This window comes from Petaurus breviceps, unplaced genomic scaffold (assembly GCF_028583685.1).
Source record: "Petaurus breviceps papuanus isolate PSGF00001 unplaced genomic scaffold, PetGlider_PUasm1.0 99, whole genome shotgun sequence".
In the NCBI taxonomy this organism is placed as follows: Eukaryota; Metazoa; Chordata; class Mammalia; order Diprotodontia; family Petauridae; genus Petaurus; species Petaurus breviceps.
This window is the reverse complement of record NW_027187465.1, coordinates 4,146,494-4,164,774: the sequence shown is the minus strand read 5'-3', so window position 1 is coordinate 4,164,774 and position 18,281 is coordinate 4,146,494. Positions and strand designations below refer to the sequence as shown.

Sequence of the window (18,281 nt, the reverse complement as noted above, 5' to 3'; positions counted from 1 at the left end):
CACACACACACACACACACACACACACACACACACACACACACACACTGCAGTCCAAGGAATGCTGACTGCGCGCTGCGCGAATTAGGAGGAGCACTCTCGCACACGAACACGAACACACAAACACACACACACACCGGCCCCGCTCCCCGCTATGCCCTCTCTCCCGGGCCCCGGTTCTGGGCGCTCGGGCTCGCCTGGGACACCATCTGTTGGGCCGCTTGGGCTTGGCCAGGGCCGGCTCGCCCCCCAGAGGGGACCGGGAGAAGCGCCCCGAGCCGCATTAACCCCTTCGGGACGCTGGGGCTGCGGGCACCCACCTGCAGAGCGGCCGCAGCTCCCACTGCCCCGGGGGAGTTACGGCCGCCCCTCCCGAGCCCCGGGCCCAGCGGAGCCTCGCCCCCGCCCCTCGCTGCCCGAGGCCTGGCTCCTGCGGGGTGGATAGCCGGGAGCGGGCGGGCGGCCAAGAGGGGCAAACTTGGGAGCCTCCTCCTCCGTCCAGCCCAGCCCAGCGGGACGCCTCCCGGCCCGACCCAGCCCGATTGGGCCGCGCGCCCCGGGCTCCAGCACACGCCGGGGCGCCCCCCTCGCCCCGGGCCCCTGGCGTGGACACTCACCTTCTTCCGGGGCTGCCATTTCATCATATTTGTAGAGCCGGGAGGGGGGACATTAAGGGGCTGGCTGCGGGCGCGGGGCAGGGGCCGGGTGGCCACCACTGCAGGGCATGCTGCCTCCCGGCCAGCCCGAGTGCTTGGCCAGGCTCAGGGACCGAGCCAGGAGCGGCCGCTTGGGCGGGCGGCCGGGCGGGCAGGGCCGGAGGCTGGTCTGGTCGTCCTCGGGCAGCAGCACCCCAAGCCCCAGGCAGGCTCCCCGTCAGGGGACGGCGCGGCGGCCCGAACGGGCCATGGTCCTAGCGGGCTGGAGGCTACGGATGGAACCGGCCCCGGCCGCCGCCTCCGCGCCCGCCGCCGCCGCCGCAGGGTCCCAGGCAGGCGGGCAGGGAGGGCTTCTCCTTCAGAGAAGAGACGGGAGAAAGGGGGTGCTCCTTGCTGGGCTGCAGAAAGGCTGCAACGCTCCTGCCATCCGAGCCCCCTTTGGCCAAGGCTCCTCTTCTCCAAAAAGCCCGAGGCAGCGAGCGGGGCAGCCCCTCGGGCAGCCTGCAGCGGCTCCCGGGCGGGTGGCTTTCTCGTTGGGAAAATGCAGCAAAGTGAGTCCCAAAGATGTGTCTGGAACCAGTCTTCTCGCTGCTCCTCTTCCTTCTCGGATGCTTGCTTGCTTACAAGGCTCAGCCCTTCCCGGAATGCCTACACTCCCCCAAATGCTGTCACTAGGGGGAAACTTGGTTAGTGTGTTTGGGTGGCTGTTAGCTTGGGGGAGTTGTTGTTTGGGGGATCTGGGGGCTTCTGCTTTTGTTTTGTTTTTGTTTTTTAATTCCCAAGAACCTTGGTAGGGAAAAGCTGGAAGGAAATCCTGCAAGAACCCAACTCGCCTGCTCAGTCTGCACTAATGACTTCCTTCCCTTCTGGGCTAGCAGAGCCTGCCCAGCTCCAGCAACCAGAGCAAGGATTTCTGGGTCTTAGTGCCACCACATCGGCTGGGGGAAGACAGGCAAGGAGCCCTGAGTTTCAGAGGCAGCAGCCAGCTAGGATAACAGCACTAGCCTGAGAGAGACCTTTTCCAAAAGATGTAAAGTCTATGAATGAGCTGTGAATAAAATTGGAAGTTACAAGATAGAAGGAAAAAAATTAAGACATGGTAACAGAAAAAGTGGGACCATGGGTTTCTGGTTTCTTAGGAGGTTACATGTTGCCTCAATTTATAGAAACACTTTTTAAATTCAGGGCTTCTGCAAAAGTACATCAACTTCAAAAGAATATGTTGTCCAGGTCGATTTAGGGCAATCCTTCTACTGCCATAGTAGAGCCAATCATGGGGCCCTATGAAAAATATCAGTAGTAACATCTGCCCCTTGCACACTTCAGGGAAATGAGAAAAGGCTCTGGTTTTGTCCAAAAAGTGCTTTTGCACTTTTTGAATGGGTGTGCTCTGCTGAAATATAAAATATGTTATTATTATAGTGAGGAGGATTGTTTTCAAGTGGTATGATTCTATTCTGTGAAATCAGCCAGCAGAGAAACAGCAGCCACCTACTAAGGGAGGAAGGGACGGGAGTAAGACTGCCTTCAAGCCCCTGCTCTTGGCTCCCTGGTTGCAAGCTCACCTCACCTCTCTGGGCCTCAGTCTTCTTATTTGTAAAATAAGAATCATCTAAGGATCAAAGAAAGTCATGTATGTGAAGTGGTTTCCAAGGCTGGAGTCCTAGAGGAAGGTGGGCACCTCCTCAAGAAATCTTCTCTTAGTCAGAAGTTCAGACCCATCCAGGTACCAGAGTGCCAGTAACCGTGGCACTCCCCACACTATAAATCAAGTTTCTCTTTGATTAAAAGGAACTTTAGAGATCGTCAAGGCTAATCCACTCCTTTTATAAGTGAGGAAACTGAGGCTAAGGAAGTGACTTGCTCAGCAGGAGGGCAAGCCCAGCTCCCTGATGCCACCACCTTTGGCAAGGCACTGACTCAAGTCTGCACTCGAAAGTTTTCCTGCCATCGATCCATGCGGCAGACCGTTTGGTGGGACAATATTTCCCTTTTAAAACTGTGAACAGATGACTCAGCTAAGTTAATAATTGAAGCCTAAGAACCCGTGAGTTCAGTGGTGTAATCGGATCAGACTTCCACTAGGAGGTCATCCCTTCCCTGTTCTCACATGACAACAATAACAGCTAGCATTTAGACTATGCTTTAAGGCTGGCACCTCATGCCATTTCATTCCATCCTCACAGCAACCTTGTGAAGAAGGTACTGTTAATGTCCCCATCTTAGAGTTCAGGAAACTGAGGCAGACAGTGCTTAAGCCATTTACCCAAGGCCACATGGCTAGTAAGTGTCTGAAGTAGATCTGAATGTAGGTTGTCTCCTGCAGTGCTAAAGAGGTTCTTCCAAACTTTCTTGAAGACATTATTCAGTCATGCCCAATTCCCAGTGACCCCATTTGGGGTTTTCTTGGCAAAGATACTTGCCACTTCTTCCTCCAGTTCATCTGACAGATGAGGAAACTGAGGCAACAGGGTAAAGTGACTTGCTTAGGGTCACAGAGCTAGTGTCTGAAGCCATATTTGAACTCAGGTCTTCCTGACTCCGGACTAGGTGTGATCTCCACTATACCACCCAGCTGACTCCCCATCCCCCACTCTCTTTGATGAGACCTTTGAGAACCTCATATTTTACAAAACAAAACTGAGGCCCTTTGCCACAAGCTCCCCCCTTCGTCTTCTCCCATGATCAGGTGCCTTCTCCCACTTTTTCCTGCTTTACTCTTGTCTCATGTGATAAAGCCCAGGATCAAATGCAAAATCCTCCCCTTGGGGTTCAAAACCCTTCACAAACTGGCCTCCCCCTGTTTTCCCTGTTTTCTTACACCTGTCCTTAGATCAGTGGCCCTGCACTCCTGGCTGTTTACTGACTGACAAACCAGCAAAATCTCACAATATAAACCTCAGAACTTATGAGGAAAATGGAGTTAGGGGCGTGACACTCAGAAATTTCATCGATGACACCCACAAAATAAAAAACAGTAGCACAGTTTGATATGTGTTAAGTAAATGTTTAAGAAGTACATAAATACTACCATGAGGAGTGGGGGTGCCTGTGGCCTTGCCCTGGACCCCACAGAGTCATAGTTGGAACTATGGCCATGTGCCAAGGCCACAGACAAGGTGGTGAGTAGTAGGGAGGAGAGGGAGGTGGAGTCCCCCCTCCCATCCTAGCCCATAGCTCCCACTAACACCAGAAGATAAACCCCATTTTGCCTTAACAAAGACCAGAAGTTTCCTTATGGCCGCTAGGTGGCGCAGTGTGCAGGGCACTAAACTTGGAAACAGAAAGCTGAGTTCAAATGCTGCCTCAGATTATTAGCTGTATGACCCTAAGCAAATAACTTCTGTTTGCCTCAGTTTCCTTATCTGTAAAGTGAGAACAATAAGAACACCTACTTACCAGGGTTGTAAGGATCAAATGAAGGAATATTTGTAAAACACTTAGCACAGTGTCTGGCCCATAGGAGGTCCTACATAAATGTTAGCTATGGTTGTGGAATTATTATTGTGGAAATCACCATCAAAAGGGTAGCAGGTTATGAGTTATGAAATGCAGTTATTCATGTTCTTTCATTGTTTCTTGATGAAATCAAGCACAAGCAAAAAGAAATTCAAATTATGCTCCCTAATCTATCGGAAGTCAGTCTCTAGTCAAGATGAAAGAAGACTTTAGATAGGTATTCTATATTGACTGATTCAGATCGTGACTTACTGACTGATATCTTTTGTTTAAGACTATGTGGCCACTTTAGTAATGAGTTGTTATGTTATGTTGCTGTGAATGTTGCACTTTGGTTTCTGTGAATGTTTTACTTTAGTTTATTGTTGAATAAATAGTTCCCTATACTATGTGATCAGAGCCTTAAGGTTATCCATGGCAGCAGTCCTCAGGAGAGCTGCTTGTGCTTGGCTTTACACAAGGGGAAATAACAACTACAAATACTGCTTTGGTTGTGGAAAGGCAATATTAATTTATTTTCTTGGGTAAGGTTTTGTACCTTTTGGTCCAAACCATTAGTTTTCTTTTCATGTCTTTCTTTCCATAGCTTTCATTTCTTTTTCCATTCTTTCCTCTACTGCTCTCACTTGGTTTAAAAATTATTTGTAGCTCTTTTTTTTCAACTCTTGCTTTATATCTTCTAGGAATTCTTGTTAGACTTGTGTCCAAGTTTAATTTGTCTTTGAGTATTGTCTTATTGATGTTTTTAAGTCATTCTCTTCTTCTGAGTTTGTGTCCTGAGTGTGCATCCCTGTCACCATTATGGTTTTCTGTGGTGGAATTCTTTTTTTATTTGCTCGTTCCTCTAGCCTACTTCCTGACTTTGGACTTTATTTTTGGGCAGGTTTGTGCACACTTCTGGAGTGATTGACTGGGGCTGAACTTCTATCCATCATGTCCTGCTGCATTCACAACTCATGCTAAGGCCCTGAAAGCTTTCTATGCTATCAAAATGATGCGATCTGGGGCATCTGCTCATTCCTCTCTGTAATGTTCATGGAATGGGAAGATCTTTCTCTGAGCTCAGGCCCAGCTGACTCCTGTGATGGAGCATGAGTCACATGGACCCCATGGTGGGAGGAGTTTGCTGAGCAGGAAGGGTGGAGCAGGAAGAGACAGTGAGGCAGAGATGGGCAAGAGAGCAGTTAGTGTGAGTGAAAGAAGGAGGAATTTTGCCTAGGGGAGCTTGTTTGTGGGGAAGCCTAACGGAGGAAAGGCTTGGGGATGTCCTTACTCCCTGGATTGGTGATGCATATAAACTTCTTTGTTACCATGGTGAAATTAGCTTTCTGGTATCTGAATAACTATTTTGGTTTTGCCTTTGAGGAAGAGTTATTTATATTTTGAAAATTTACCCTGGAAATACACATGCATATTCATAGCAGCTGCTTTAGTTATCCCATTGGTAATATACTCTCCTGTCTATGTTTTGCAAGGTCCCTACCTGTGTTTGGTCTATTGGCTTCTCCCTGGGTGGAGCAGTCACACATTCAGAGTGGCAGAACTACAAGTTGGAGATTTCTGCCCTGGAGGCTAGAACTGCATCCCTCCTCGTGGTGGGTCAGGACCCACATGGCCACTCCTAGGTGTAGGCCCCTCCTCTGACAGTCTTGAATCTGTGACTCAGAACTGAGGAGTGGACCACAGGGCTGCCAGGTGGCACTGCTCTCTGCACCATAGCCCTAGGACCTCTTCTTGCCTTGGTGCTCAGGCTGGGTCTCTCAATCCCTGGGTCCAGTAACACTCCTTAAAGCATGTTCTAGGCTGGAACTTATCACCAGTGTCCACAGGCCTCTATATGTCTCCCTAAACCACCCCAGACTGTGACTCTTTCTTGTATTTCTTACTCAGAATTCCCTCTGTGTTTTCTATAACATTGTGAAGGACATGGCGAGCAGACTGACCTGACTTCCCTTCCTGCTACTCTGCCATTTTGACTTGTTTGTGAGAACTGCTCCTCCTGTTTGTGACTCATAACCTCATAATAATGCAACTTATTCATACTATTAATATGTATAAGGGAGAGACCAAGGGGCACAAAGTAACCCATTTTTTAACAATAAGACAGACTTGCCAGTCTTCTCACCACCACACACCCACCATTCCAACTCTAATTCAGCATTGGCTTCCTTGTGTTTTTCCATGACTCCTAGCTCCCTCCCCCCTCACAGCTAAAGAAGAATTCCCTGAAATGGAAATCACAAGCTAACCGAGACAAGAGAGGAAAATTCCTAGAGTGACTACGTAGAGTTTGCTCTGACCGCCCTATGGCAGAGAGGCACCATGGGAATCTACACGGGATAGCATCTTCGCTATTTTTGTATCCAATGTCCCGTTTCCATTGTTGAGCAACGAGATGGCACCACAGGGCACAGAGCACTGGGCTTGGAATCAGGAAGATTCATCTTCCTGAGCTGAAATTCAGCCTCAGATAATTACTAGCCATGTGACCCTGGGCAAGTCTCTTCACCCTGTCGGACTCAGTTTCCTTATCTGTAAAATCAAATAGAGAAGAAAATGGCAAGCCACTTTGGTATCTTTGCCAAGAAAACCCCAAAAGGAGTCATAAAGTGTTGGACATGACAGAACAACAATTGAATGGACCACAAGATCAATCTTTTTTTTTTCTCTTTTGAAATTTTTTTTTGAATTTTCATGTAAAAATGATTCAAATATAAGCCTGAAAAAAAATGAAAAGAGGATTCAGGATACTGGAAGAGCAGGAAATTCAGTGTGATCTCCCCCAACCTCAACCCCCAGGCCAAAAAACCTTTTCTAAATGGATCTGGAAATCACACCAGACCATTAGGTCCTCTTGATGGGTAAATTTTAAAAAAAAGTTATAGTGAGTCATTTTTCCAACCTACACTGGCACAGAGAAACAAACAGAGAGGTCTATGGACACTGGATACAGCATCTGGCCGAGGATATGCTGTGCAGAATGTCCCAGTGCCCATGAATGGAAAGAAGACTGTGGCTTTGTACCGGAGCAAGAGGAGGTCCTCAGTCCATGCCAAGGCAAGTCAGTCTCATGCAGGCTTCAAGAACAGATGCCAGGCGGCTGCAGAGCTCTGGGTCAGAGATCCACGGTGTCCTGAGGAGGGTAGCTGAGTCAGAGGTGGCATTTAGGATCAAGGAACAGTTGTAGGAGCTATGACTGTAATACCAGCAAGGACCAAGCTCAGAGGCGAACAGCAGGGAGGGGCAGAACAGAGCTGAGTTCCAGCTTCTAGCCCTGTCTGAAACATGTGGAAGAATGACCAGGACAAGAAACCTACTCCTTGAGAACACTGACAGCTGGCAGGCCACTAGCCTGAGCTGGTCCTGAGAGTCCAGAATAGCCCAACATTCAATGTCTCCCAATCGTAAGCAGCCTCCAGAAAGGAGCCCAACCCAATGTGAGGAAGAAGGCTGGAAGCACAAGCAGACAAAAAAAATGGATCTCACCAGGAAAAGCTGCTGCAGTGCCAGGGATGCTCGAGACACAAAGCCTAAGGCACATGCAAGCAAAGCCACAGAGAAGAACGCAGATTGGGTGCAAATTCAACTAGAATTACTGGAAGAGATGAAGAAAGGGTTTTACAAGCATCTTAAAATGTTTTTATAAATGCAATAAAATGCTACAGGAAAAAAATGGAAAAAAGTGAGACCTATGGAAGAAAGAATTGGAAAGGGAATTAACAGCTTAATACAAGAGGTACAAAGCCCTGCCCAAGCAAAAACTTCTTGAAAATTAAAATGGACCAGGTAGAAGCTAGTGACTCCGTGAAACAACAAGAAATATCATAATTAAGCCAAAAGACTGAAAAAATGGAAGAAAATATAAAATATCTCATAGCAAAAACAACTGAGCTAAAAAACAGATGAAGGAAAAAAATTTAGAATCAATGGATTACGTGAAAGCCATGGCCAAAAAGAAAAAGAGAGAGCCTAGATATCCTATTTCAAGAAATCTTAAAAGACTCAGATCTCTTAGAAGCAGAGGGCAAAGTAGAGATAGAAAGAATTCACTGGTTACTTACTGAAAGAAACCCCAAAATGAAAACTCCCGAAAGCATGAGAGCCAAAATTCAGAGCTTCCAGGTCACAGAGAAAATATTTCAAGCATCCAGAAAAATCAAGTATAGAGGAGCCACAGTTGGGATCACAAACAATTCAGCAGCCATTGCTACAAAGAAGCAGAGAGCTTGTAGTGTAATATTCCAGAAGGAATTCTAGGCCTACAGCCAAGAGTAACTCACCCAGCAAAAATGAGTACAATCATGGAGAAGGAGGGAGGGGAAGAGCGGGAATGGACCTCTAACCAAAGAGAGGGGCTTCCAATCATTCCTGATGAAAAGCCCAGAGCTTCAGAGAAACTTTGAAGTCAAACACAGGAGTGAAAAGAAACATAACAAGGCAAAGATAAGTGAGTGATCACAAAGAACTAAACAAGGATAAGCTGCTTATATTCTAATGGGGGAGATGATAAACATGTCCTTTCTGACCCTCATCATCATTAGGGGTCAGAAAGACTCTAATTAGGAGGCCTGTTAGTGATTCTGCTATGATCTGAAAAAAATGGAAAGGGAGCCAAAAAGGAAGACATGGGGCAGCAATGGGGGAAGAAAAGGAAGGTTGGGTAAAATTCTCTCACATCATGTGTAGAGCATTTATAAGGATGAGGCAGGGGTAGAGGGAGAGGCTGACCCTTAAACCTTCCCTCTCATCTGAACTGGTCAAAAGAGGAAATGAAAAGAAAGAATGCAGATGTGTGCACACATCTGGGCACAGAAATATATTTTACTCATCAGGGAAAGAGAACAAAGAGAAGAAGGAATTAGAGGGAGGTATTGGAAGTTATGCTGACTCAGTGGCCCACTGTTCCCAGACCTGCTTAGCAATCAGTGTTAGGGGAAGCATCACCCAGTTCCCTGGGCAAGTCCCCTCCTACCTGTATGTACCTGGAAATGGTCATGTCCTTGCTACCCCCGTGGAAGAAGTGAGATGAAAGGGTCTCACCCTGTTGGTCTTTATCTCATTGGTCAAGTTACCAATAAAAGCTGGCCACACCTTACAGCCAGGTGGCCATAGTGACCAGCTTTCCACATGTTGCAACCTTGACATACAATAAACTTCTTTTAATTCTTATTGTCCTGAGTTTTGCCTCATTAAACAGGGTAAAAGCCCAAGAAAGAATTTTCTTTTCAACAGAGGATAAATTAAGAGATGAATAGATCCTAAGCAAAACTACCCCTAATGATAAACCAAAATATCTATAGCTTTGTTTTTTGAGGTGGCAAAGAATTGCAAATTGAGGTAGGGGGCAGGGACTGGAGCAGTGCCAATGAATTGGGGAACGGCTGAACAAGGCATGGCATATAAGTGTCATCGAATGCTATTGTGCTGTGAGAAATGATGCAGGGGATGGTTTCAGAGAACCCTGGGGTGCCTTGTAAGATCTGGTGCAGAGTGAAGTGCACAGAACCAGGAGAACAATTATACAAGGATACCAATTTATTAAAGACTTGGAATGACCAGCCATGATTCCAGAAGACACATGGTAAAATGTGCTGCCTAACACCAAGGTGCAGAATGAGACATATAATGCATGTGCATGCATGTCTGTGTGAATATACGTATATACACATCTACCTTTTGGACACAGCCAATGCAAAAATCTGTTTTGCTTGACATGTATGTTTGTAATAGGAGCTTTTTCTATCTCAACTGGGTGGTGGGGATGGAGATGGCCATAGATTTTTGCTGATTGAATAAAAAACAAAATTTAATTAAAACAAAAGAAAGGAAAGGCCTCAAAACATCCCTCGGTCTTTACTGGATATTTCTGCTGGATCATTTGCACGTGCTTTGGATGGTGACTCCTTTTTTCCAGTAATCTGGCAAGAGGTATTTCAGCTTCCATTTAAATCAGCTACCACTCAATGGAGCAGTATTACTTTAAGAGTCTTAAATACTAAGATTAATGTCTTTAAAACACTTAATTTTTTCTCTTTTGTCCCTTAAATATTTTTTTTACTTAACCCAAATTGAATCCCCCAATTACAATTGAGATGTTTACAGAATTACTGATTAATACACCTGCTCTATTAGAACCTATTCAAATAGACCATTACTGAACTGGCACTGTTTAAAATATTATAATTTAGCATTATCAGCTCAACAGCCACCAAATGACATTTTGTGAGCTCTGGAGTTACTAAAATGCATTTTACAACTCCTTCGTTTGTGAATATAGTACTACGCAATTCACAGTGGGTTTTTTTTTCCTTTAAACCGACTGTAAAGTATTCTATTAAGATGGCATTTTCCTCAATAATTACTTGTTTCATTCAAAGCAGAACAAAAGGAAGAAGGGAGAAGTGCTAAGAACACATGCACCTTTCCTCCTTTTGGAGACTTTGTGCAGGGCCCCCTAAGGTGTGACAGGGATGACAAAGAGCCCTAAGAAGTTGGCCTCACACTTATTGACAACTATTGTGCTTTGAGTACAGCATTAATCCCACTTCTAAGCAGAATCTGAAAGCCTATTGATTGTGTCTAAAGACCTTGGAATTGCTTTCGAGTCTCCTAACATGGAGAGTCTAGAGAGTGGGCTTATTCCTGGATGTTGGTACCTCTGAGGGGTCAGTCCCTTGGCCTGTTCCCGCCCCTCCTAGGGAGGTACCTTCTGAACATAAAAGAAATGAAAAGCACTATCCCAGTACCATTCAATTGGACGAAGTCTTTGCCACCTCGCCCCACTACAGATCGTGGTAGAATGCCACACTTTAAGACTATGACCCGGAACCTCGGCATCACTCCCGCCAAATTCCCAGACCCTGGCATGGTGCTAGCTCCAAAACCAGACCCTGGGGTGGTGCTAGCTCCAAAACCAGACCCTGGGGAAGTGCTAGCTCTAAAACCAGGCCCTGGGGAGGTGCTAGCTCCAAAACCATCCCCCTGCACTCTGGCCCGGTGCCAAACCTCGCCTCTTCTACCTTTATCACATCTCCTATTGCCTCTAGGAATAACTGTGAACCCCATTATTCTTTCCATATAGGAGGCTTAGGGGAACAGCCCCACACACACACACAGTCTGGAAGATCCAGGTAACACTGTTTGGCCTTCCCTTAGTGCCAGAAAAGAAGTCTAAGTTCTTTCCTTTTCTTTTATAGGGTGTTTACAGCACCTTCTTGTAAAATTGGGGTTGATATACAATACTATACATATATTTTATGCCCTTCTGAGCTTCTGTGTTATCTGCTGGCCTTCTCATGTCATCTGCGGCTTCCACAAAACTCCCCCAAGATTCCAATTTCATTTTTTATACCAACCCATGATATGGGGAAAAGTCAAGATGTACGAGGGATAACCGGACTCTCACTGGATCCTTCTCACACTCGGCGATTCATCCAAATGACCTTGTGTCTGGTCCCATCTCCCATCTCTGTGCCACCCCACCTGCCTCGAATGCTGGCCTTCGTGACAGCCACATCCCCGAGCTTCTTACCTGGACCTGAACGTAGCCCAAGCATCATGTTCCACACAAAATCTTTTCTGATTCTTCCACTGCCAGTGCCCTCCCTCTCCCACCGGCCTTTTTCTGCTTCTGTGCCCATAGCAGTATGCAGCTGGCCTATCTGCAAGCTGTACACAGTTCTCTGGACTCTCTGAGAACGCCACCTCCTCCCCAGCTGGGCTTGTTTTCTGCTTCCTACCATGTCACATGGCAGGTACCATCCTTACAGCAGGGGCATGCACCTGGCTCAGGACCTGCGTTGCTGCCTCTTTCCTATAAAGAAGAGAGACCAAGGACCAACATTGAGTGGGGTTTGGTTTTGGTTTTGTTTCTAATTTTTGCCAATCCTTTTCCTTCACTGGGACAACATCAAAAATTCACTGTAAGGGGCAGCCAGGTGGCTCAGCAAGTAAGAGCACAGGCTCCAGTGTCGGGATCACCTGGGGTTCAAATCCGGGCTCAGATACTTAGCACCACACCCAGAAATAACTGGCCGTGTAACCTTGAGCAAGTTACTTAACCCCGATTGCTTTAAAAAAAAAAAAAAGTTCACTAATTAAAAGCTAAAATTTCAAGCTGTTATAATAATAATAAAGTGGACATTAATATAGTTTTTGTTTCTAAATTAAGGCAGGGAAAGAGACAAGTTCCAATTCATTCTCCACTCTGAAGGGCAAGGAAATGGGGCTTGGAGTCAGGAGTTCTGGGTGTTAGTATCATCTTGTGTTAAAGTTGTATCTTGTGCTGGTCCCCCTGACTACCCTATCCCCTTCAAGTCAGTATTATAAGTAAGTTTATAAGGAGCCAGTATAAAAGTAATGCTATAAGGAGGTAAGATTGCAAAGGGAAAACTAGAATTCATGTACAAACTGTCCCAAAGATCTAATTAGCAAAATTTGCAAATTATATCATATATTAACCCCAAATCAAATCATGGTAATACATGCTGAATCAGGGGAAGACATCATGACTTTGCTGTCCAGGACACTTAGTCCTATGGTATATAAATCTCAGAAAAGTTCCAGACATCCATAGGAAGCACAACAGATCACCAAATGGCCCTGGTAAGCTTGAGATGACATGCATATATTTACTTTAAAGTTTTACCAACAACTTTGAGATGACCAAGCTATGTTCATGAACTAACCCCACGGGGACAAAGAAAAGAGTTAGTGTGATCCCCCCAAGCCCCCATAACAATGAGACCTCACATTCCTGCCCCCACCCCATCCCTCCTCCGTCTCGGAGGGGTCCCCACTGCTGAGTGCCCACAGCTCTGATCCATGGTTATGTGAGTCACTTTTTGTGCTTCTCCTCCTTCTCATCCTCTTCCCACATTGCCTGCCTTCCTCCATCACCCTATCCTCATCCATCCGCCTCGGTATCCCTCTTTCACCATTTGTCTATGTACTTTTTGTGCCCTTTGCTTCCTACCACCAACATGCCCTTTCCCAGTGAGTATACCCAACCGGGTGTGCCTGTCCTAATTCATAATTTCACAATATAATTAGCATTTCACATCTGTTCTACCTGATAGATGATCACTTAAATTCTCTGTGCCTTAGTTTCTTCATTTATTCACTCAATAAGCATCTTTTAAAATGGAAGTTATTCAGTGCTATCTAGATTAATTTACTTATTAAGTGGCATACCAAACTACCAAAGAATTATTTTATAGAGCTAGAAAATAAAAAATGACAAAATTCATCAGGAAGAACAAAAGGTCAAGAAGATCAAGGGAATTCATGGGAAAAAAACGTAAAGGAAGGTAGCCTACCAGCACCAGATTTTAAGGAAGGCAGCCTACCAGTACCAGATTTTAAGGAAGGTAGCCCACCAGTACCGGATTTCAAACTATATTACAAAGCAGTAATCATCAAAATAACATGTTACTGGCTAAGAAACAGAGCAGTGGATCAGTGGGATAGATTAGGTATACAATGCACCACAGTAAATGACCATAGTAATCTAGTATTTGATAAACCCAAAGATCCAAGTTTTCAGGGCAAGAATTCACCATTTGACAAAAATTGCTGGGAAAACCAGAAAGCAGTTTTGCAGAAAGTAGGAATAAACCAACATCTCATACCATATACCAAAATAACATCAAAATGGGGTAAATGATTTATACACAAAAAGCAATGCAATCATAAGTAAATTGGAGGAACATGAAAAAATTTACTTCCCAAATCTATGGACAAGGGAAAAATTTACAGCCAAACAAGAGAGAGAGGATCACAGGAAGTAAAATGTATAATTTTGATTACATGGAATTTAAAAGGTTTTGCACAAACAAAACCAATGCAACCAAAATCTGAAGGAAAGCAAGAAACTGGGGTGAGAGGGAGGGATTTTATAGCAAGTTTTTTTAATAAAGGCCTCATTTCTCAAATATATAGAGAACCGAGTCAAATTTACAAAAATAAAAGCCATTCCCCAACTGATAAATGGTCAAAGGATATGAACAGTTTTCAGAAGAAGAAATCAAAGCCATCTTCACAGGAAAAAGTGCTCTAAATCACTACTGATTAGAAAGATGTAAATTAAAACAACTCTGAGGTACCACCTCACACCTAATCAGATTGGCTAACATGAAAAGGTAAATGATAAATGCTAGAGGACATATAGAAAAAATAGGTACACTAATGTATAGTTAGTGGAGTTGTGAACTGGTCCAACCATTCTGGGAGAACAATTTAGAACTACGCTCAAAAAGTAAGAAAACTGTGTATTACCTTTTGACCCAACAATACCACTACTAGGTCTATATCCCAAAAAGATCAAAAAAAAGTTAAGGAACCTATATGTACAAACATATTTATCGCAGCTTTATTTTGTGGTAGCAAAGAATTGGAAACTGAGGGGATGCCCACCAATAGCTGAACAAGTTGTGGTATATGATTATGATGGTATACTACTTTGCTATAAGAAATGATGAGCGGAGTGTTTTCAGAAAAAAAAATGACAACATTTATAAGAACTGATGCAAAGTGAAATGAGAAGAACCAAGAGATCACTGTGCATAGTAATAGCAATGCTGTCATGATGATTAACTGTGAAAGACTCAACTACTCTCATCAAGACAAAAGCCAAGAAAATTCAAAGAACCCATGATGAAAAATGTTATCCACCTCCAGAGAAAACTGATGAACTATGAGTGCTGATTAAAGCATACTTTTTTTCACTTTATTTTTCTTGCTTTTTTCCCCAATGCGCTTAATATGGAAATATGTTCTGCATGACTTCACATGTATAATTGATATCATATTGCTTGCCTTCTCAATGGGTGGAGGAGGGGTGGGAAAGGAGAAAATTTGGAACTAAAAATTCTTTTAAAAAATAAGAAAAAATTTAAGTCATTAATAAGAAAGTTGGCATAAGGTCCCTTATAGGTCTAATATAATTTGATTCTAAGGGTACTGATGGCAGCCTCTCTTCTTCTCTAGGGCTGGGGGGAGGAAGGAGAGGCTAGAATGTGTGGGATATGAATGTGCTGACTTCTGAGAGGAGATGAAGGTGATGCTTGTGGGGATGGTTTCTAGCACTGAGCGATGCTACTGTTAATAATCAGTAATGCAAAAAATGAGCAATAAAGTAAGACCAGTTTTGTCAACTAGACTAGAGCAGTTGGACAAATTATAGAACTATGATCTACCCCAGTTTGGCATTAATTCAGGAGGTAGTTTTCTAAACATCTGTCACAGAACCAAAAAAGTCCTGAGGCATCTGGTCAACAGAGCCAATGCTAACAGAGTGCTTACCCTAACTCCATCGGCTATAAATCCCTAACAATAGTTATTATTATAGATTTGGCCTTGAAGAGAACCAAGATCTGTTGGCTGACGTTGCTATGTGTGTGTGTTTAGATGGCAGCATCATTTCTCCAACTGTACGATGTCACTCATGATAGGGCACAGGTGCCAGTCACAGATGGGACTACATGCACAGCCTGAAAAATACTTTAAGTGCCATCTCTTTGGCAAGCAGCCCCTCTTCTGTCATAAGAATGCCTTGAGTACGTTACATACTTTCTTTTGCTAGCAAAGCAGAATGGCCTTTAAGCCCAAATACTATGACCTTGTTAGCTCTTCCTAATAGGTAGGCATTGCTGTAAGGCAACCCAATACAGAAAACCGTTGTGTTGTCAAGGAACTTATAAACCTAGGGGGCAGATGCAGCATGTTACCTAAAATCCAAATTTATGGAATTTTCATGAAGCAGACTCAGACTCAGGCCAGAATTTTTGTACAGACAAACATCTTCGGCCTTAGGAGCCTGCCAGAGGGAAGAAAAGTTCCTCTAAAAACTCTGCTGGTGCTATTTAACACATTGTCTTCACTCCTGTTTAAAAATAAAGAGTTTTTAGTGGACGGTCCTGCCTATAACAATGGTGAAAGTAATATAGGAGAAGTGAAGTAATGAGTTTCACGTTATAGGAGGTCTTCAAGGAGAGCTTGAAGGGCCAGCTGCCAGGGATCTTGTGAAATGGATCCCTCTTTGGGTACACAAGGCCAGGGAATCTCTGTGCTTGTCTCCAACCCTTCTGTGAGCTCTGTGGATAGGAGAAGAGAAGGACAGTGCTCCTTCCTCGGCTTCCCTGGGGAGGCAGCTGGGCTGTGGGAGAGAAACACAAAAGAAGGGCCAGAGTAGAAGGAAGTCCTCACTCTCGCCGTGATTTCGGTGGCATCTGAAAATCTAGCTGGTAGTTTGGTACCATTCTTTGCCCTTCCAGCTAAGACCCTGAATCTCCACATGGAGGCAGGGTAAGAAGTCAGGGCAAATGACCATATGATACAAAGCGTATGAGAAGAACCAGGAGATCACTGCACACAGTAATAGCAATGTTGTCATGATAATTAACTGAAAGATTCAACTGCTCTCATTAAGACAATTCGAAGGACCCATGATGGAAAATGCCGTCCACCTCCAGGCTTTTGTTGTGTTGTGTTGTGTTGTTAGTCGATCCTGTCCAACTCTCTGTGGCCCCATCGGGGGTTTCCTTGGCAAAGATACTAGAGGGGTTTGCCATTTCCTTCTCCAACTCATTTTTCAGAGGAGGAAACTGAGGCCAAGGTGAAGTGACTTGCCCAGGGTCACACAGCTAGTGTCTGAGGCTGGATTTGAACTCAGGTCTTCCTGGTTCTCGGCCCAGTGCTCTATCCACTGTACCACCTGGCTGCTCTTTATTTTTTAACATGTTAAATTTTCATAGGACCATATCTATAACATATATAATGAAATAATAGAAATATGATAAATGTATGAAAGTAAAAATAGATAAATTCACTTTCCAGTGAAATTTTCAGAGCAATATCTACTCCATATCCTGAGGAATACCTCAAAGGGAGTTTGGCTCTAAAAAGAGAGTCTACCAGCACTAAGTTTAAGGTGATGCAAAACGAGAAGCAGGTTTCCTTAAATCAGTATTGAACCTGGAACTGGGCCTTTGTGCTGCAGACACTCAGTTGAAGCTTTTGAACAATATGTAAATATCCCATTTGTCGATTTCATGAAAAGGACCCCAATACTATATTAACCTTATAAGCTTTACTCAATAAAAGCCTTAAAAGTGCTTTGAAATCCTTAGCTGCATAGCTACAACCGTGCAAAGTAAAACATCATTTGTCAAAACATAAAAAATGGAGAAAAGGAAGACACAGGAATCACAGGATTCATGCTGCCAAACTGACAGGTTGTGTTAAACGAGACTGTCAAAACATTCATATGGTAGTTAACGCAAGTGCTGCCTGTCTGGCCATATGTGTAAAAAGCTGCAAGTACTTTTTTCTCAACTTTGTCCAGAGTATCTGAACGGGTCAGACAATGGGCCTTCCCACCACCAACAAGGCTGGGTGCCAGAAAAGACTGGTGTGTGTGACATCCCATGGAAAGACTTTCCCCAAGGGTTCCTTGAGGAACTAAGTCATCTGAAGGAAAACTGGATCCAGATCCCTAGTCCTACTTAGGAAGTAGCCCATAAGCCAACCTTCTCTAACATCTGATCAGTTTTCACAATCAAGCTGATGAGATGAAAGGAGAGTTCATCCCTTTGTCTGAAGGACACTATCTCCTACAGGGGTGGACTGTGCACTGATACCTTACTGACTGAGCATGCCTCCTCCTGAAAGGTGATTAGATAACAAATGGGGGTGGGGAGGAAGCTGGGTGGCAAACAGATTAAGACTTGCAGTAAGGAAGACCTGAGTTCCAATCCTGTCCCCTCAGCTAGGATGGGAAGTCACCTAATCTCTTGGCCTCAGTTAATCTGTAAAATGAGAGTATTAATAGGACCTATGTCTCAGGGCTCATGAAGCTGAAATGAGATATGCTAGGTAACCTTACACTTGCAAACCCTAAATGCGCATACTATGAAGCCAGTAGGAGGACTCCCTCTTGGAGAAGTCCACACATGTACATGGTCTATAAAAGAGAACATGGAAATGGTCTGTCCCTCTCCATTGTACCTCCAGACCAGACAACAACAAGGACCACCCCAAATGAGCAAGCGCTGGCATCATGTACACAGAGTGCATGGCTAGCAGCTTGCGCTCGCCTAGGCCCATCATGTACACAGAGTGCATGGCTAGCAGCTTGCGCTCGCCTAGGCCCATCATGCACACAGAGTGC

At 44.6% G+C, this 18,281-nt stretch overlaps 1 protein-coding gene across 2 annotated transcripts in view; it reads right to left on the bottom strand.

Moving 5' to 3' along the window:
• TTC28 (tetratricopeptide repeat domain 28) overlaps nucleotides 1–18,281 on the bottom strand; it is a 712,524-nt gene that overhangs the window by 503,540 nt on the left and 190,703 nt on the right. Inside the window, exon 1 of one of the 2 annotated variants that reach the window (XM_069081378.1) lies at nucleotides 617–737. The exons of the other annotated variant lie outside the window; for it this stretch is intronic. Coding sequence (XP_068937479.1) covers nucleotides 617–643 — 27 coding nt within the window. The 5' untranslated portion in view covers nucleotides 644–737. Of the gene's footprint in view, nucleotides 1–616; nucleotides 738–18,281 lie in introns of those variants that run through there. 2 annotated transcript variants of the gene reach the window in all.